This window comes from Oryx dammah, unplaced genomic scaffold, assembly GCF_014754425.2.
Source record: "Oryx dammah isolate SB20612 unplaced genomic scaffold, SCBI_Odam_1.1 HiC_scaffold_6, whole genome shotgun sequence".
NCBI lineage: Eukaryota > Metazoa > Chordata > Mammalia > Artiodactyla > Bovidae > Oryx > Oryx dammah.
The window spans coordinates 32356746-32375713 of record NW_024070190.1 but is presented as its reverse complement, the minus strand read 5'-3'; the positions used below and the strand labels follow the sequence as shown (position 1 = coordinate 32375713).

At 55.0% G+C, this 18968-nt stretch overlaps 1 protein-coding gene across 2 annotated transcripts in view; it reads left to right on the top strand.

The window, feature by feature from the left end:
* The window catches only part of UNC5B (unc-5 netrin receptor B), an 87118-nt gene extending 68542 nt beyond the window's left edge, over positions 1-18576 (top strand). The window contains exons 3-17 of one of the 2 annotated variants that reach the window (XM_040242536.1): positions 4860-5003; positions 5461-5564; positions 6832-7012; positions 7733-7900; positions 8053-8217; positions 8435-8467; positions 10355-10549; positions 10897-11286; positions 11921-12008; positions 12847-13015; positions 13149-13382; positions 15311-15460; positions 16037-16201; positions 17287-17468; positions 17911-18576. In XM_040242536.1, coding sequence (XP_040098470.1) covers positions 4860-5003; positions 5461-5564; positions 6832-7012; positions 7733-7900; positions 8053-8217; positions 8435-8467; positions 10355-10549; positions 10897-11286; positions 11921-12008; positions 12847-13015; positions 13149-13382; positions 15311-15460; positions 16037-16201; positions 17287-17468; positions 17911-18076 — 2534 coding nt within the window. In that variant the 3' untranslated portion in view covers positions 18077-18576. The remainder of the gene's footprint in view (positions 1-4859; positions 5004-5460; positions 5565-6831; positions 7013-7732; positions 7901-8052; positions 8218-8434; positions 8468-10354; positions 10550-10896; positions 11287-11920; positions 12009-12846; positions 13016-13148; positions 13383-15310; positions 15461-16036; positions 16202-17286; positions 17469-17910) is intronic. The other variant, XM_040242537.1, reaches the window with a different exon arrangement.
* The last annotated feature ends 392 nt before the right edge of the window (positions 18577-18968 follow it).

Sequence of the window (18968 nt, the reverse complement as noted above, 5' to 3'; positions counted from 1 at the left end):
ATATAGACAAATGGAACAAGACAGAAAGCCCAGAAATGAACCCATGCACCTATGGGTACCTTATTTTCGACAAAGGAGGCAAGAATATACAATGGCGTAATTGTATATTGCCCCATTCAAAACAACCCAATCAAAAAGTGGGGAAAAGACCTAAACAGACATTTCTCCAAAGAAGACATACAGATGGCTAACAAACGCATGAAAAGATGCTCAACATCCCTCATTATTAGAGAAATGCAAATCAAAACCACAATGAGATATCACCTCCCACTGGTCAGAATGGCCATCATCAAAAAGTCTACAAACAATAAATGCTGGAGAGGGTGTGGAGAAAAGGGAACGCTCTTGCACTTTTGGTGGGAATGTAAATTGATACAGTCACTATGGAAGACGGTATGGAGATTCCTTAAAAAAGACTAGGAATAAAACCACCATATGACTCAGCAATTCCACTCCTAGGCATGTACCTGAGGAAACCAAAATTGAAAAAAACACATGTAACCCACTGTTCATTGCAGCACTATTTACAATAGCTAGAACATGGAAGCAACCTAGATGTCCATCGACAGATGAATGGATAAAGAAGTTGTGGTACACATACACAATGGAATATTACTCAGTCATACAAAGGAACACATTTGAGTCAGTTCTGATGAGGTGGATGAACCTAGAACTTATTATAAAGAGTGAAGTGAGTCAGAAAGAGAAAGATAAATGTCGTATTCTAATACATATAAATGGAATCTAGAAAAATGGTACTGAAGAATTTATTTACAGGGCAGCAGTGGAGAAACAGACATAGAGAATAGACTTATGGAATTGGGAAGAGGGGAGGAGAGAGTGAGATGTATGGAAAGAGTAACATGGAAATTTACATTACCATATGTAAAATAGATGGCCACAGGAATTTGCTGTAAGGCTCAGCAAACTCAAACAGGGGCTCTGTATCAATCTAGAAGGGTGAGATGGGACGGGAGATGGGAGGGAGCTTCAAAAAAGAGGGGATATACGTATACCTATGGCTGATTCATGTTGAGGTTCGACAGAAAAGAACAAAATTCTGTAAAGCAATATCCTTCAATAAACAAATTAAAAAAAAAAAACCAGCTTAATAATACTACGTAAATAACCATAGAGGTGGTGCTAGGATGTCACCTGAGTCCTGCAGGAAAGGAGGGTGACAGAAGCATGGGAAACGAGGAGGAAGAGTGAGGTGTGTGCGGCTCCCCGGGCAACCCCCCACTCTGGGCAGGAGACAGAGCCCCAGGCTCCTCTCATCTCACGAGCCCAGCCCCTGTTTACAGTACAGGACCCTTGGGGGTGGAAAGCCTTTCCCGGACTCAGGCCAGCAAGGGGGGCTCTCCACTCTGGTTGCCTGTGGGCGGCCAGCTTTATGCAATGCCAGCCAACCCCAGACTCCAGGTGGTTCCTTCACCCCAGAGCCTGCCTTGTCTTTGGTTTCATTTTTAACCTCTCTTCCCTGATCTTTTCTTTCTCCTCCTTATTCATCCCTTCCCTCCTTCCTTCTGTCTCTCTGCCTCTCCCTTCTCATCCCTGTCTCCTTTTTGTGTCTGCCTTTTCTCCTTTTTTCTTTTAATTAACTTTTATTGGCGTATAGCTGCTTTATAATGTCATGTTAGTTTCTACTGTATAGCAAAGTGAATAGTTACTATAATAGTTAATATATCCCCTCTTTTTTGGATTTTCTTCCCATTTAGGTCATCACAGAACACTGAGTAGAGTTCCCTGAGCTATGCTGTAGATTCTCATCAGTTCTATATTTTATACATTGTCTTTTTTCTTTATGTCTCTCTTTCTTTGTGTCTCTCTCTTTTCCATTCTAGTGTCTCTCCCCTGACATACTCTCTTTCATTCTCTCTCCTTCTTCAACTTCTATTTGTCTATGAAAAGCTGACAGATTTCAGAACCATTCAGGTTTAAAATCATACCCCAGAATGTACTTCATGCCACTCAACATTATATCCTAAAAACTGGTTAAAATGGTAAGTTGTAGGTTATGTATATTTTACCAAAATTTTTTAAAGAATCTCAAGAATTTAAAAAGTTAGATTTGGAATCCTGTTCTCACCCAAAATCTTAAAATTAAAAGAATTTTTAAAAGGGAAAAATAACCTGTATCCCACCTGCCTCCATGCTCTGCCTGTGTGACCCTGAGGAGGTCGTTCAACCTCTCTATGCCTCAGTTCCTCTCCTTATAAACTGGGATATTAACAGAAGGCCCTAGTGAGGCTGGAGCAAGGTGGTGCCTGCACAGCACTGAGCACACTGCCGGGACTCGGCAGGTGCTTAATAAATGCCCACTTCCTCCATCTTCCTTCTGGGTTTTTATTTGCATCTTTCCTCTGGAAACTTGTTGTTCCTTCTCTGTCCCCCTGACCCCCTCTGGCCCTGAAGGCCCCTCACAGACCCTGTGACTACTGGCAACAGGGTGGCTGTTAGTCCTCTGCTACCAGGCACACAAGCCCTGCCCATCCTAGAAATCAAGGCACCGTTGTCCCCATTAGCTACAAAGAATGGACAATGGTCCAGCAGGCCACACCCTTGGCAGCACCGTGGCTGGTTCCTCCTGCTCCCACCCCTGGCCCTCCCTGGCCCTCTCTGAAGCCCTGGAAACACAGAGGATGACAGAGGGGGCCAACAGAGGCAGGGCAAGCCCACCCAGTAGCTCATGCCAGATCGAGGCAGGCAGCCCAACCCTGGGTGTCTGGTCAGGCATTGCCTGTCGTGCTGGGGGACACCTCGTCTGGGGCCCAAGTCCAGAAGACTGAAGGCCCCTGGCCTCCTGTCTTGCGGCTGGTGACCACTGCCAAGGTGTCCAGCCCTACTGCGTGGTGGTTTGTCTGTCCAATTCTTGGGTGCTCCTGAAACCTTCTGGATGGATGGCCTCCTTGAGAGAGGCCATTCCTCCAGGCTCCCAGCCTGGTAAGTAAAGGGCGGGGCCCCACTCTCCTACCCCAGACCATGCAGCATCTCTTGGGAGCAAGCACTCCAGGCAGCCGCTGCTGCCTGTGGGCCAGGCACCGCCCCACCCCCACCCCCCACAAAACCTTCTGCAAGAAGCCTCTTCCCTCCTGGTGCTCCCTGCTAGCAAACTCCCAGCCCCCTCCCCCAATTTAGATCCTCTGCCATCAGGAGGGGATTCCTTACTGCCTCAGCTCCCAGTGTAAGGGGGCCCCTCCCTTAGGATACAGGAGAGTTAAGGCAATGATTTCATTGGGAGAGGTCCAGAGAGGTGTCATTTATTACCAGGCAGAGCTCTAACTGGGGCAAGATGCCTAGTAGCTGATCTCAGCTTTGCTGGCAACTTGCTGTGGGACTTTGGGCCTGCCACCTACCATCTCTGCGTTTCAATTTCTCCCTAGAATTGAATGAGATCCGTATGAGCTGCCAGAGTAGATGTGTGTTCAGCCTGGTCTGGGTGCTGTAATTGCCATGACTCATTTAGAATTTACCTTGAGTGTTTTACTCTGATGAGGGAACCAAGGTTCAGAGAGGCTAAGTATCCATAATTTAGCTAAGGTCACACAGATGGGGAGTGAGGGTGGGGCTAGGCTTCAAACCTGTCAAGAACCCGTCCAGTCCTCTACCTAACCAGCATGCCATAGTTCCACAAGGTGTACACTCAACATTCCTGCCCTCGAGGGGCTTATCAGAACCCACGTGCAACCAGGAGAGGATGGACTGAGATACCTGATGTCAAGGAGGAGAGACAGGGCAGTCAGGGAGGGCTTCCTGGAGGAGGCAGTCTCAGTTCTTTCACAAGCTTTGGGAGGAGGTTCAGATGGACACCCTCATCCAGGAGGCTTCATCCCTTACTTGAACGTAGAGCATTTTGTCATTGAGGGAGCGATGGCAAAAGAGTAAATGATTCCTTTTGTGTGTGCTGGTGGATCCAGTATCCAGGGAACCCCTCAGGCCCCAACAAGGAGCCTTTGAGAGGTTGGAGGGTTCCCAGGAAAAGGGGCCTCCTCTTAGCTTCAGCCCTTCAGCCTCCTGAGCAATGAATGACCAGAGATCACACGCTTACCTCATATTGGTTGAGCTCGCTGACTGTCTCAGACCCTGGGCCACAGCAGTGAACAGGGCAAAGCCCCACCTCATTCTCCTGCAGGAGATACAGTTAATGCCTGAACATGGCAATAAATAATACAGTTTCAGACCGTGGCAGTGCCATGAGGGAGTCGGGCTGGGTGGGGAATGGTAACTGCACAGACCAGTGTCCAGGGCACCCATGGGAGTGCTGAGTGGGTCTCTGAGAGCTGGTGGGGGTGGGCCAGCATTGAGGGGCTTCCCTCCAAAGTGAGACCTAGCCCAAAGCAAATGCTCACTGGGAGTTCACTAGACATAGAAAGGACAGAAGAAGAGTCCCAGGCAAGGGACTGGATGTGCAAAGGCCCTGTGACTAGAGAGGCTGGGGGAGCATGAGGGCCTCAAAGACGCCCAGTGAGGCTGCAGTGGATAGATCCTACAGGGCCTGGAGGCCACGTGGAGGGTCTGGGTCTTCACACTGGGATGGCAGGGACATAGCAGGGAGCAGCATGCCACTTTGACCTTTCAGAGAGCACACACTGTCTGCAGGGTGGAAAGTGGATTGAATGAGGGCAGAGGGCTTGGGTTAGCCATTATTGAGTTTCCAGGTGAGCTGTGGTGGTGGCTTTGGCCAGGCTCGAAGCAGAAGAGATGAGAAAAAGGGAAACAGAAGGCAGTGGGAGAGGAACCCCCAGGACTGGAGGGTGCGGAGGGGTGAAAATGAGTGAGATATCATGGTCCCATATCCTGTGTCTCCTGCCCTCAGACCTTCCCCCCCCCGACCCACCGCATCTCTCTCCTCCCCCCAGGCCTGCAGGTGCGAGAGGTGCAGATCGAGGTGTCACGGCAGCAGGTAGAGGAGCTGTTCGGGCTGGAGGATTACTGGTGCCAGTGTGTAGCCTGGAGCTCTGCGGGCACCACCAAGAGTCGCCGGGCCTATGTCCGCATTGCATGTACGCTGCCCAGACGCCCCAACCCCATTCCCTTGGGCCCTCTCCCGTTTCCCCATGGATCCTGGAGGGAGAGTTCTACACACAGACATGAGGGCACAGGGGCCACCAGCTCAGAAGAAGACTCCAAGCCCCAGAGCCTGTGCCACCTTTGGTCAGAATTTCCAATGGCCCTTTTTTGTCTACTTATTTATATAACAAAGCCATCAGCTTCCCTAGTCATCATGTGCATAGGATCCTAGAGTTAGGGCGGGAACTTTGTTCCCCTCATTCCACCTGGTAAGGCCCCTATCTTGGAGAAGAGATTCCCCTGGTAAAGGCCAGGAGTCCTGGTGAAATTTCCTTGGTGTGTACTGCCACCTCGTGGCTAGAAGGGGGCACTTCAGGATCCAGCTCTGCCTGACTGGCCTCCTCCCCGCCCTGGCCTGACGGTGCCTTGGAACCCTTTCCCTTCTCCCAGACCTGCGCAAGAACTTTGATCAGGAGCCTCTGGGCAAGGAAGTGCCCCTGGACCATGAAGTTCTCCTGCAGTGCCGCCCACCGGAGGGGGTGCCTGTGGCTGAGGTGAGTGAGGACATGGGAAATACTGGGCATGGCAGAGGCCCAGTGTGGTGTTTACCACCAGCCACAGTAACTCAGCCTCCCAGAGCCCTCCCGTTTTACAGAGGAAAGAACTGCCATCTCTTTGGAACTCAGCACATCCCAGATCCCAGCTGGGCCCCCTACAGGCATAATCTAACCTCATGGATGGGACAGAACTGGGGAAGGAACACCCAGGACCCCTTGGGCTGACCCCAGGCTCGGCCTCCTGCAAGGGAAGTGGCTGCACACACCGTCTCCCAGAAGCCAAGAACCCAGCTTTATGGACACCAAAGAGTCTCACAATGCGTGTGTCTGAGTTCATCACACCTTCTGGTACCACACGTGCATCCCTGGGTGAAGCCCACCTGTCCCCTCACTGCCCTGCTTGTATTCCAGACCTGCTTCCTCTCTTCCACTGCCCTCACTGGTGGTCCTGGAGTCAGAGCAGGGCATGGGGAAACAGCTTTGCTCCCAGGGACCTTAGTAGCACAGGGTTGGGGAAGATGGACCCCTGGGCTTCCAGCTCCAAATCAGACATCAGAATCTTGGCTCTAGTCACTCCCCCCAGCCCAGGCCACCATCTGGAAATGAACTCAGACTCCCTTCATGACAGGTACCCTCGTGGGGCTCCCACATGTGCCCAGCACTTGGCACAGTGGTCCTCATAGCAACCCACGTCATCCCATCTTATGGCTAGGAACACAGCACTGGGACGGGAGAAGCGGTCAACCAGGGTCACCCAGCTAGTAAGTGGTGGAGCTGGGATTTGCACACCCAGAGCTGCTAAAATGGGGACCCTGTTTTTAATCACCTGCCAGGCCTCTTACCCTGACTAAGGGAGTCGGTTTACAGAGTTAATGATGAAGACACGCATTTATTTAGTACTTACTGTGAGCCAGGCATGTGCTTCACACTTTCTATATATGGATTCATTTCATCCTCACAGTAGCCCTTTGGATAGTGCTACTGAATATCAACTTATAGCTGATGAAACTGGGGCTGAGCGGAAGTCCCTTCCCAAGGCCACCAGCTGGTGGCTGGTCGTCTTAACCACTGTGTTCTGCAGTGTCCAGCACAGTGCCTGGCCTGTAGAGGCCCTGCTTCCTGGGTCACCACCAAGGTTGGACAGGGATAGAACTGCTGTACTATTTAGTTCGGCCTTCCCCACCTACCCCCTGCAGAGAGGGCCCACTCTCCGGGGTGCAGGGATCAGGCACTGGCCCTCATACCCCCAACCCCTCCCCTGCAGGTGGAATGGCTCAAGAACGAGGATGTCATCGACCCCACCCAGGACACCAACTTCCTGCTCACCATCGACCACAACCTCATTATCCGCCAGGCCCGCCTGTCGGACACGGCCAACTACACCTGCGTGGCCAAGAACATCGTGGCAAAGCGCCGCAGTACCACGGCCACCATCATAGTCTACGGTGTGGCCCAGAGTGGGCGGTGGGGAGGGGGCACGTGGTGGAGGTGGGCGGGAACCTGGGGCTATATAGCCCACCTGACCCTGTTCTACGCAAAAGCCAGCAGGACCCTGGTGAACAGGTGGGGAGGAGGGGGCCCAAGAGAGGAGAGGTACCTTCTCCAAGCTCACACAGCAAATTTATTGGTGAGGCCAGGCACTCCTGGGCCCCCAGCCAGGATCACCCTCCCCTTCTGAAGCCCTTTGCTTATCCCTGAAGAAGACCCAGTTCCCTGGGAGTCGGGGCTGAGGCAGGGCCCATTTGGGATCCCCATCCCCAAGCGCAGAGTTCGGGACTGCTGCTTGGGGCCCTCAGTAATTCCTTGCTGTCCCCTGGGGTGGGAGGGTGGAGCCATGGCTGAGATGAGTGTTTTAGATAGAACCCTGTACTGCGTTCCAATTACAGACCCCCCAGTTCCTCAAGGGGAGACCTTGGGTGCCAGCCCTCTCTGGACCTCTACTTGCCATTGTACAGAAAGGCAGGGAGTCATTGGTTCCCCTCTGGTGCTGAATGCAACCTGGGTCTGCCCGCTGGTGTCTGAGTCCCCAGCCTTGATGGCAGAAGGGTCCAACTCCAGAAGGCCAGTCTTCAGCAGAGGGGCCTCCTCGGGGCTGTGGGATGGGGCCTGGGGGCCCCACAGGGTGAAGAGCCAGGCCAGCTGGGTGACACCTACTACCCTCGCAGTGAACGGTGGCTGGTCCAGCTGGGCAGAGTGGTCGCCCTGCTCTAACCGCTGTGGCCGCGGCTGGCAGAAGCGCACACGGACCTGCACCAACCCTGCCCCGCTCAACGGAGGTGCCTTCTGCGAGGGCCAGGCCTTCCAGAAGACTGCCTGCACCACCGTGTGCCCAGGTAAGGCCGCAAGCCAGGTGGCACCGCACTCGCCCCCGGCCCTGCCTTCTGTGCTCTGTGTGTGTGTGCACTGCTGCTGTGCACATGTGGCCGTGTGTGCAGGCACCTGTGCGTGCCCATGTCCCCATGGACCACATGCTGTGTCCCCACAGTCGACGGCGGGTGGACAGAGTGGAGCAAGTGGTCAGCCTGTAGCACTGAGTGTGCGCACTGGCGCAGCCGCGAGTGCATGGCGCCCCCACCCCAGAACGGAGGCCGGGACTGCAGCGGGACCCTGCTCGACTCCAAGAACTGCACTGATGGGCTGTGCGTGCAAAGTGAGTCTTCAGAGGGCGGGGCCCAGGGTGGCGGCTCTGGAGCCAGATAAGCCCCCCACCCAGCCCCCACCGCCTGGCCTGCAGTGAAGCAGCCCCTTGGGGCCCTGCCCGCCCGCCAGGCTGTCATCTCATCCACACGTCTCCCCATCACCCTCTCTACCACCCTCTCCCTGTCATCTGTGTCATTGTCTTTCTTTCCCTTTATTTCCCTCGACAGATAAGAAAACTCTAAGTGACCCCAAAAGCCACCGTAAGTCCCGTTTCATGGCTGTCCTCTTTCCTCTGGGGGGAACCCGGGGTTTCCTTGGCTGACTTGTTCAAGGGGTGGAGTGCAGGGCAGGGCAAGGGGCAGGGAGAGTTGAGGGTGCCCCCTACAAGCTCTGTGGGGCTCCCAGCGCCCAGCACTGCACGTGGCATGGTCTCCATCACCGTCAGACGGGCAGACCCTCGGGTGAAAAGAGGGCCCCCAGGCACTATCTTGCCCTTCTCATTATAGGAGAGGAAACTGAGTCTCAGAGAGAAGGGACTTACCCAAGGATCCAGTTACGATTGGAACCTAAATCTTTGGCCAGAGCTGCTCCTAGCCCCACCCCTCGGTTTTCCTCTGCAGGGTGGGGCCGGCAGGCAGGCCCACACCTACCCCTCCCAATATCTCTCACTGTTCCCCCTAGCAGCCGACGGACACCTCCTAGGTCCCTGGGACACCCGCTGCCCTACGTCAGCCCCCAGGGGCTGTGCTGCAGCTTGGGCAGATTGGCCTGCGGTAATTAAGCCACAATTTCCAGATAATTCCAGAATTGTAAAATCAGTAGTGAGGCCCTGAATGCAGCTCACAGCGGGGGCAGACGGGTGACTGATTAGATATTATACATCACCAGGCAAGTGACCACCCCCCATGATAGCGATGACGTGATGAGGCAGAGCCCCCAGAGAGATGGGAGCCCAGACTTGGGGACCGTCTCTGGCAGCTCTCCCTGGGAGCCCAAGAATGAGGAGAGATGGAGGTCCAGCAGGTGGTGGAATCAGCCAAACCTCAGGGCTGAGGGCCCTGCCCGACCTTGCTGAAGCTCAGGCCTCCCCCCAGTTCGGGCAGGAAAGCTGGCCTCCCTCTCTGAGGGCCCTGGGGGTTGGCGGAGAGTAGACAGGGGCTTCCCAGAGCTCCCAAAGGAAATGGGGCGGAGTGGGGGCAGCCGTCTTGGCTCTGCTGCGCTGTCCAGTGTAGTAGCCGCTAGACGTGTGCGGCTTGAAAATTCTATTTATCTTAGCTGAAAATAAATATGTCTAAAAACTCTTTTCCTCAGCCAAGCCAGCCACATTTTAGTTGTTTAATAACCGCACGTGGCTGGCAGCTGTCATGGGAAACAGCATAGACATGGGATATGCCATCATCCTAGAAAGTTCTGTTGGACAGAACACCTCTCTGCCTGGCTGTGTGGAGCTGATTCTAGCTGTGCAGCAGCCTGCCCTGCCCACTGTCCAGACCAGGATGTCCTCCAGCCTAGCAGCCTGTCTAGGGTGGGGAGTATAAGCTGGGGTTGCCTCCCTGAGCCCCTTCCTTCCCTTCCAGCTCTCCCTTCCCTTCCCTCCTCTCCATCCATCACCATGCATCTCATTCTCCTCCTCCTGCTTCCCCACCCCCACCCCCCCACAGCCCAGAATGGAAATGAGCTCAGAGTGGCTACTTGCAGAGATTTCTGGGAACCAGGACCTTGGGTCCTACGGAGATTGCTGCAGGCTGCAAGTGAGGCCCTGGGTTTACTCCCACCTTGGACGGGACACTCTGTGGCCCCCCTGATTTTGAGCCACAGGCCCTGTCACCTCCTGAGCAGAGAGCAGTGACTTCACTCTCGAGAGTGTCCACTCTAAGAGTGCCTGTGCCTCTCCTTACTACACTGGGAAGGAAGCAGAGCATGGGGGCAGAGGCATTTAGACCGGTAAACTTATACAGACTGATGCTCAGAGAGGTTCAAGGCTTGCCTGAGGTCACCAGCCTGTCTGGCAGGGCTCAGATTTAAACCTAAGACAACACCAGTCTGTCCCAGGCCCTGCCTCTCCCCGGGGACCAAGGGAATATCTGGCTCCCCCAAGACCTGGGTCTCTGCCCCCTGCCCCTCACTCAGCCCTCCTGTCCCCACAGTCCTGGAGACCTCGGGGGACATGGCACTGTATGCAGGCCTTGTGGTGTCCATCTTCGTGGTGGTGGCTGTCCTCATAGTGGTGGCGGTGGTGGTGTACCGCCGCAACTGCCGGGACTTTGACACTGACATCACCGACTCATCCGCCGCCCTCACCGGCGGCTTCCACCCAGTCAACTTCAAGACTGCAAGGCCCAGTAAGGACCTGGGAACACTTGGGGTGGTGGGTGAGGGCAGGGTCCCCAGGGGGCTTGGCAGCCAGGCCAGCCAGACCAGAGCAGGGGCGCCTGACTCCCTCCTGAAGTTTCTCTAGAGTTTTTTTAATAAAGATCACTGGACAAGTATGGATGAGAGCGATGCAGGAAAGAGAAGAAATAACTCAGGTGGCAAGTCCCTAAGCTTCCTGCCTCAGTTGACAGTGGAACCTTTCAGAGCTGGAATTTGGGAGGGATTTTGTGAAAGAAGGGCCCCCAGCAGTAGCAGAGGGTGGGATGGGGCCAGGGAGGCACCGCAGGCTGAGTCTGACTGCAGCCTCGTCCTGCAGACAACCCACAGCTCCTACACCCATCCGTGCCTCCTGACCTCACTGCCAGCGCCAGCATCTACCGTGGGCCAAAGTACGCCCTGCAGGACTCAGCTGACAAGATCCCCATGACCAACTCGCCGCTGCTGGACCCGCTGCCCAACCTCAAGATCAAGGTCTATAGCTCCAGCACCACCGGCTCTGGGCCAGGCCTGGCAGACGGGGCCGACCTGCTGGGAGTCCTGCCGCCTGGCACGTACCCTGGTGACTTTGCCCGGGACACCCACTTCCTGCACCTACGCAGTGCCAGCCTCGGCTCCCAGCAAGTCCTGGGCCTGCCCCGTGACCCGGGGAGCAGTGTCAGCGGCACCTTTGGCTGCCTGGGCGGGAGGCTCAGCATCCCCGGCACAGGTGGGTCCCTGCTCTGCTTGCCCGTCAGCCTGGCCTCGGCATGTTCCCCTCTAGACAATCCAACACTCACCCAGCCAAAAATAGGACTTCCTGGTCCCATTTCACAGACATGAGAAGTGAGGCCCAAGGGGATAAAGTGATGATAAATGAAGACCTGAGGTCCAGGCCTGCCTCTGCCTCGCTAGGGGAGGCGAACTTGCTAAACCTCAATTTCACTATCGAGTAAGTGGGAAAGTATACTGCCATGTAGTCAAGAAACCACAGGATGCTGTTAAAAAGACAGGGCCGCCCAGCTCAGGTTGCATAGCCAGCAGTTGACAGTTCCCCCATGTCATACCCTGAGCTAGGATGGGGCTGGAACCACCCCTTCGGCCTCCAGGACTTTGGCCTATCTCTACATCCCATTGCAATGCCTCCTCTGTGTGGTCCCTCTGGACAGCCCCACTGTGGTCAGTGAAAGGCCAGGGGCCTTTCCTGGCACCCAACCACTCTCCCCATGCCTTGCTGGTAACCACCAGGATCTCAGAAGATGTCTTTCTCTCTCTATTCCAAGCTGGAGGCCAACCCCCCATCCCCTGTGCTAAGGTCCTGGACTCCTTCTAGCCCCTCCCTACTGACCTCTCTTTCCCCCTAGGGGTCAGCCTGCTGGTGCCCAATGGAGCCATCCCCCAGGGCAAGTTCTATGAGATGTACCTCCTCATCAACAAGGCAGAAAACACCCTGTGAGTAGAGAGACCCAGCCCCAGCCTGGCTGCCCCCTGCTTAGCCTGTCTCCCTGCTGCTTGCCCACCTTGGGCTCAAGTATATCCCCTTCTAAACCCAGTGCCAAGACCAGAGATAGTTCTCCAAGGAAGACATTGCTCTATATTTGTTCCCATTTAAGTCATGCAAAACCAGCTCAACAAATCATAAAACTGAAAGCCAGATGACCAGCTGGCTACAATATGACAAAGAGTTAATATATTAACTGTATGAAGAGGTTTGGGAGACCAGTAAGAAAAACTGAACATCTCAGTACAAAAATGGGCAAAGGATATGAACGAGTGATTCACACACACACTGTCATACATACAGATGCATGCACGCATACACACAGTGGCCAGTAGGTTATGAGAAAATGTTCGAGTTAATTTGAAATCAAAGAAATAGTAAAAGAAAGAGCTATGAGGTGCTGGAAGTTTCCCTGCTCATGAATTCGCAAAGATATTTTCAAATGTCATAGTACCTTCATGCTGGCAAGAGTGTGGGAACACAGCCCTCCCATGGCACGTTGGTGGGAGTGTGGATGAGTACCAGTTTTCCAGAGGGCTTTTTAGCAGTACCTGTCCACAGCATCTGCAGAGTGCAGAACCTTTGAAAATAGGAGCAAAGATTTGGCTATGAGAATGTTGCAATGTAATAGCAAAAATCTAGAAACAATTTCAAGGCCTGTGCCATTTTTCCTTAACTCTGGGAGCCCCAGGGGTACAGAACTGCCTTCTCTCACCCCAGCAGCCAGGGCAGGGGGCAGCCCAGCCCCGCTTCCTCACTGCCTCCCTCTCACCCTCCACCCTGCCCCAGCCCACTTTCAGAAGGGACCCAGACAGTATTGAGCCCCGCAGTGACCTGCGGGCCCACGGGCCTCCTGCTGTGCCGCCCCGTCATCCTCACGGTGCCCCACTGTGCAGAAGTCAGTGCTGGCAACTGGATTTTCCAGCTCAAGACCCAGGCCCACCAGGGCCACTGGGAGGTGAGGAGGCAAGGCTAGGGGGCCTTGGGATCTGAAAGCCCCTTTCATCCTGGCCCAGCCTGGATAGACCCCTTCCAGGGCCTTGGCTGGAGGGGGCCCGGCCACTTCACCCCCACCCGCTTTGCCCGTACAGGAAGTGGTGACCCTGGATGAGGAGACCCTGAATACTCCCTGCTACTGCCAGCTGGAGGCCAGGTCCTGCCACATCCTGCTGGACCAGCTGGGCACCTACGTGTTTACGGGTGAGTCTTACTCCCGCTCGGCAGTCAAGCGGCTCCAGCTGGCCATCTTTGCCCCGGCCCTCTGCACCTCCCTGGAGTACAGCCTCAGAGTCTACTGCCTGGACGACACGCCTGTAGGACTGAAGGTAAGGCCAGACCACGGACGCCCGCACAGGCCCGCACACCAGACCACGGACGCAGGCCCGCACACCAGACCACGGACGCCCGCACAGGCCCGCACACTGGGGGTGCCTTGCCCACAGCCAGTCCACTGCATGGTACCCTCCAGTACTCCCTCCCCAGGATCATGGCACCTGCCAGGCACCCTCTGCCACCATGAGCCTCATCCAGTCATTCCTTCATTCCTCAAACATTGAAATGGCATCAGACCCTCGTGATACAGAGATGAGTCGGGCAGAGTTTGGCCCTCACCAATCTGCAGGCTAGAGGTGGAGCCAGACCTGAGGATCACTGATGCGGAGCTGTGAGAGCGTCAGCCTGGGGATGCGGGCTGGCGGGGCTTGGTTGCTGGGGAGGGGGTCTGCCCAACAGCCTTCTCAGAGCTGACCTTAGCCCTAAGCTCGCAAGGACAGGTGGGAGCTCCAGGCAGAGAAGGGAGAAGGACATTCCGGGAGACAGAGCAGTTTAAGCAAAGGCAGGTGTGGTGTCCTGTGTGCCAAAGCGTGCTGGGGTATGAGAGCCGGAGCTCGAGAGATGGCAGGGCTCAGCCTCCCAACAGCCTTGGGTCATGCCAAGGAATTTGGAAGCCATCCAGTGGGTGGGGGCAGAAACCTGGTGGACACTTATTCACAGGTGCTCTCTTGAAAGCTTACACTGTGGGGATGGATAGACAAAAGACTGGGAGGCTGCAGCCAGACCTTCAGCTGGACCCTGGACAACAGGCAGGCAAGGGGGCTGAACTCTGTTTAGTTAGTAGAGTGGACAGAAGCAGTGACCAATGGAGAGAGTAAGGGGAGGTAAGGAAGGGTCAGGACTGACAGCCAAGCTCCTAGTGTGTGCAGAACAGTGGATAGTGCCCCTAAGTGAGGGGGGCCATGGCAGATGAGGAGGGGTTCAGGGCAGGTAGAGAGAGAAGGATTTTAGCACCTGCAACCTGATAACAGCAGGTCTTAGTACCTCCCTGTCTCCCTAGCCTCTAAGACCCTGTCCATTCTCTGCTCACCCTCCCAGCGGTTCCCAGGGCCTCAGTCTCATCCTGCCACAGTGGGAGAGCACAGACCCTTGGCCCTGTTTAAACCCCTTTTCCTTTTCCATCTTTCTGTCTCCCGGCTCTGTGAAGCCTCCTCCATTCCTGGGGCTCCAGGGAAGAGCTCCTGTGGCTTCTTCCACCCATGGTCTGTGAGCTCTTCTAGCTCCTTTGCTTCCCGGTCTCATGTGACTTGTCTCAGACTCCAAGTTGCTGACTGATGCAACACAGGTGAAAAGGCCTCATGGGAGAGTCTCCTCCTGAGACCAGGCTGACCTGAAATTCCAGGAGGCCCATAATGGGTTAGAGGCCCTGGGGAACTGTTCTTGCAGCCTGGATCTCTTGGTACTAGGGCACTGGCTAACATCCAGTTATGGTCAGAGAATGGAATGGAGATCAAGAGGGAAGTTGCCACATGTTGGTTTGATGTCATTCTTTGTTTATTCAATCTCTGTCCATCCATCCAGTCATCCAGCCATCACTCACCAATCCATTTATCTTTTCTTCCTTCTTCTGTTTACACACCCATCCATTTGTATTTTAATCTACACATCATTTTGTCTGTATCTATCCACCCATCTATTTGTCAGCCTGTCTATTGAGCCATCCATGTATCTATTTGGTCATCTATAAATCCATTCATCCATCCATTTTTCTGTCTATTCACCCATGCATCCACCCACACAGTAAGTTTTCTTTGAGTACTTACCAAATGTCCAGTCCTGTGCCTCAGATAGACCCTGCTCTCAATGTTACAGTCTGGTTCCCTCTGCCCACATGTGTCCCCAAGTCTCACACCTGCAGCAAGAAAGAGCCTGTTGGCCCAATGTGATGGGTTCCCCTTTCTCATCGCTCCCTGGCCCACAGGAGGTTCTGGAGCTGGAACGGACGCTGGGTGGCTACCTAGTGGAGGAGCCAAAACCCTTGCTGTTTAAGGACAGTTACCATAACCTGCGCCTCTCCCTCCACGACATCCCCCATGCTCACTGGAGGAGCAAGCTGCTGGCCAAGTACCAGGTGAGGGCTGGGCCTAAGGAGGGGGAGGGGTGGAGCTGGGGAGGGGGCTACCCAGAGAAGACCAATCCCTCCTCCCACCTTCCCTCTCTGTCCTGCAGCCTTGGTCCCCACACCCACCCTTGTGTCTCCCTCTTTCTCCCCCGGTACCCGGGTCATATACTCCCACGCACAGTCTGTATACATCATCTGTAAAGGTCTTACCGTCTCTAAGAGCATTCATGCCTGCCAGATTGTCCAGACTAATCTCTGATGGTCACACCCCTCTGCCCATGCCCATCTGTGTGAAGCTATTGAGTCCACAAGGCTTCCCAGTCCCACAGTCTCACACACACATAAGTACACACACACACACACACACACACACACACACAGAGTCATATATTCAGACTCATGCCTTCTTGCCCATATACTCCCTTTCTCAGTTGGAAGGCCCTTGCCCAGCTCTTCTTCCTCTGCCTACCTGGATGGGAAGGTCCTAGCCTTCCCTGAGGCTGGCCCCCTTCCCTGCCCACGCCTCCATTTCCTGAGGGCAGGGCCAGCTGGCCTCACCTCCTCAACCCTGCCTGCCTCCCCCAGGAGATCCCCTTCTACCACATTTGGAGTGGTAGCCAGAAGGCCCTGCACTGCACCTTCACGCTGGAGAGGCACAGCCTGGCCTCCACGGAGCTCACCTGCAAGATCTGCGTGCGGCAGGTGGAGGGGGAGGGCCAGATATTCCAGCTTCATACCACGCTGGCAGAGGTGAGGGCCAGGGTGCGGACACCCAGGGTGGGCTGGGTGCAGCAGGGCGCAGACCCGAGACTCCCCCTCATCTGGGGGAAGGGCCACCTCCCACAGAACTGTGCCCTCAGCCCCCATGTCTGAGCTGGGACGTGCTCACTCTTGGCCAACGTGCATGCTAAGTCGCTTCAGTCATGTCTGACTCTTTGTGACCCCATGGACTGTAGCCCGCCAGGCTCCTCTGTCCATGGGATTCTCCAGGCAAGAATACTGGAGTGGGTTGTCATGCCCTCCTCCAGGGGATCTTCCTGACCCAGGGATCGAACCCACATCTCTTATGCCTCCTGCATTGGCAGTGGGTTCTTTCCCACTGGCAGCACCTGGGAAACCCCTCACCTCCCATGTCTGAGCTGGGACGTGCTCACTCTTGGCCAACAGCTGTGACTTACTGAGTGCAAGCCTGGGCCTGACCTGCACCAAATCTCACCACATCTTCACAACCACCAGGGAGACAGATACGAGGATCCCCACCTGGGAGATGAGAAAAAAAGATTTAATGGCAGGCAGGGATCGTGGCTCTTGTATCTCCACAATAACCCAGATTGCAGTTCTCCAGCACTATAACCCAGACTGAGGCTTATAAAACCTGAGGCACCCGGGGGACAGTGCCGGGCCCTCCCTGCAGTGCAGTGGAGAGAGTGCTGGAAGCAGTCTAGACCCAGCCCTGTCACTGACTCACCATGTGACCATGGTCACTTCCCCTTTCTAGACTTCATTTCTGCTTGGGTAAAAGTGGGTGCACGTGGATGAGACTGTGGCTGAGGCCCTCGTGGCTTTGTAATCACGAGACAGCATCAGCACTGGCCGGGGGCCGTGTGTTAGCATGTGCCCTGAGGCTGGGGAAGGGTGTGCCGCCCCAGTCCTGGAGAGCTCACCTTCTAGGGAACGAGGCCTTTGAGCAGCTGGAGCCCACCCAGAGCACAGAGAGATGCCAGAGACTCCCCGAGCTCACAGTCCCTGGGCAGGGAGGCTGGAGGGACAGATGCCCAGTGGCATTGCACACAGGGAGCCCTCTCCCCATCCACCCTTGCTCCCTGTCCTTCCAGACGCCCGCTGGCTCCCTAGATGCCCTTTGCTCCGCCCCCAGCAGTGTGGTCACCACCCAACTGGGACCCTACGCCTTCAAGATCCCCCTGTCCATTCGCCAGAAGATATGCAACAGCCTGGATGCCCCCAACTCACGTGGCAACGACTGGCGGCTGTTGGCACAGAAGCTCTCCATGGACCGGTGAGTGTGAAGATGGTCTGCTGGGCTGGGTCCACAGCCGCCCCTCTCCCGGTGTCCACACGGGGTAAGCAGCCTGATAGTGGTTCCTTAAAGAGCATCATGCTTGGAGTGCCAGCCCGTGAGAATCAGGTCAAGCCAGGATACCAGCCAGGTGTGATCAGCAGCAGCAGCCCTGTGCCCAGAACATCAGGTGTTCTGGAAATGCTTGCTGGGTTGGCAGAATCCATCGAGGTGTCAGAACTCTTCTGGAGAGCTTAAAATGCTGGACAAATATAATGGCAATAGTCATCCTCAAAGAGGAGCTCAAAGAGGAGCAGTGTATGGCCTGGGGCCGTACAGCCTGCAAGCAGAGGGGCGGGGACTCAGACCCCAGGACTCTGGGGGTCCAGAGCCCAGGTTGAGCATCTGGGGAGCCCAGGGTCCTTCTCCTTCCCTCCATCAGGTACCTGAACTACTTTGCCACCAAAGCAAGCCCCACGGGTGTGATCCTGGACCTCTGGGAAGCTCTGCAGCAGGACGATGGGGACCTCAACAGCCTGGCGAGTGCCTTGGAGGAGATGGGCAAGAGCGAGATGCTGGTGGCTATGGCCACCGATGGGGAGTGCTGAGCTGGCCTGCACCTGTGGGCTGGGAGGGACCAGCGGGAGGCGGGCACAGGCAGGCCCGGGGCAGCCTCCTGGGGGGCAGCTGGGCCTCCTCTGCCCCCGAGCTCACAGCCAGAATCGCCCCTCCTCCTCCTCCGCCACCTTGCCCCACCCGCAGACCACAACCAGCCTTAGGAGATCCATGGACTTCGTTGTTGGGAGGACTCAGCGGTCCTTCTCCACCCCATGCTGTCTCTCCTGACCTCAGACTTCTGTGCAGGAAGCAGGAGGGGCCAGGCCCTCTGGAGGCAGCTAGGGGAACAGGAGGTGGCCCTCCTACCCTCAGACCCGGGAACTCTCGGGGCACCTGTTTCAGTTGTGTTCTTTATTCTCTTCCTTGGTTATTGATTCTCCCTCCTCCCTCTCCGTTCACACCGTTTTCCTCTTTGAAGAGTCAAGTACAATTCACAGAAACTGCTTTCTCCTGTCCATACGTGAAAAGGAAGAGGAAAGAAAGAAAGCTTCCAACCACTAGTAAGGCTCAAAAAAAAAAAGAAAAACACCAAAACCACAAGGGAAAAGAAAACTCAGTTTCTTAGGAAACGCAAATGATTTATTATCCAGATATTTGGATAAGTTCTTTTTAAGAAAAAAAAAAGAAAATGAAAAAACAACACACAAAAATAGAAAACGCTTTTCTTGAGTGTGGGTGTGGGCGTGCTTGTGATTCTGGCCAGCAGCCTGTGTGTGTGTATGTGTGTAAGAGAGAGAGAAAATCAGGGAGAGAGACTGAATAGGAACCCTTTGCTGCTAATGATTCCATCTTAGACTAAATTCTAACAAGCCCTCAGCTTCCGCACTTCTGCAGGGTCAGATGAGGTCTGAGCCGTGGTCCCGTGTTTCTGAAATCTTAAAC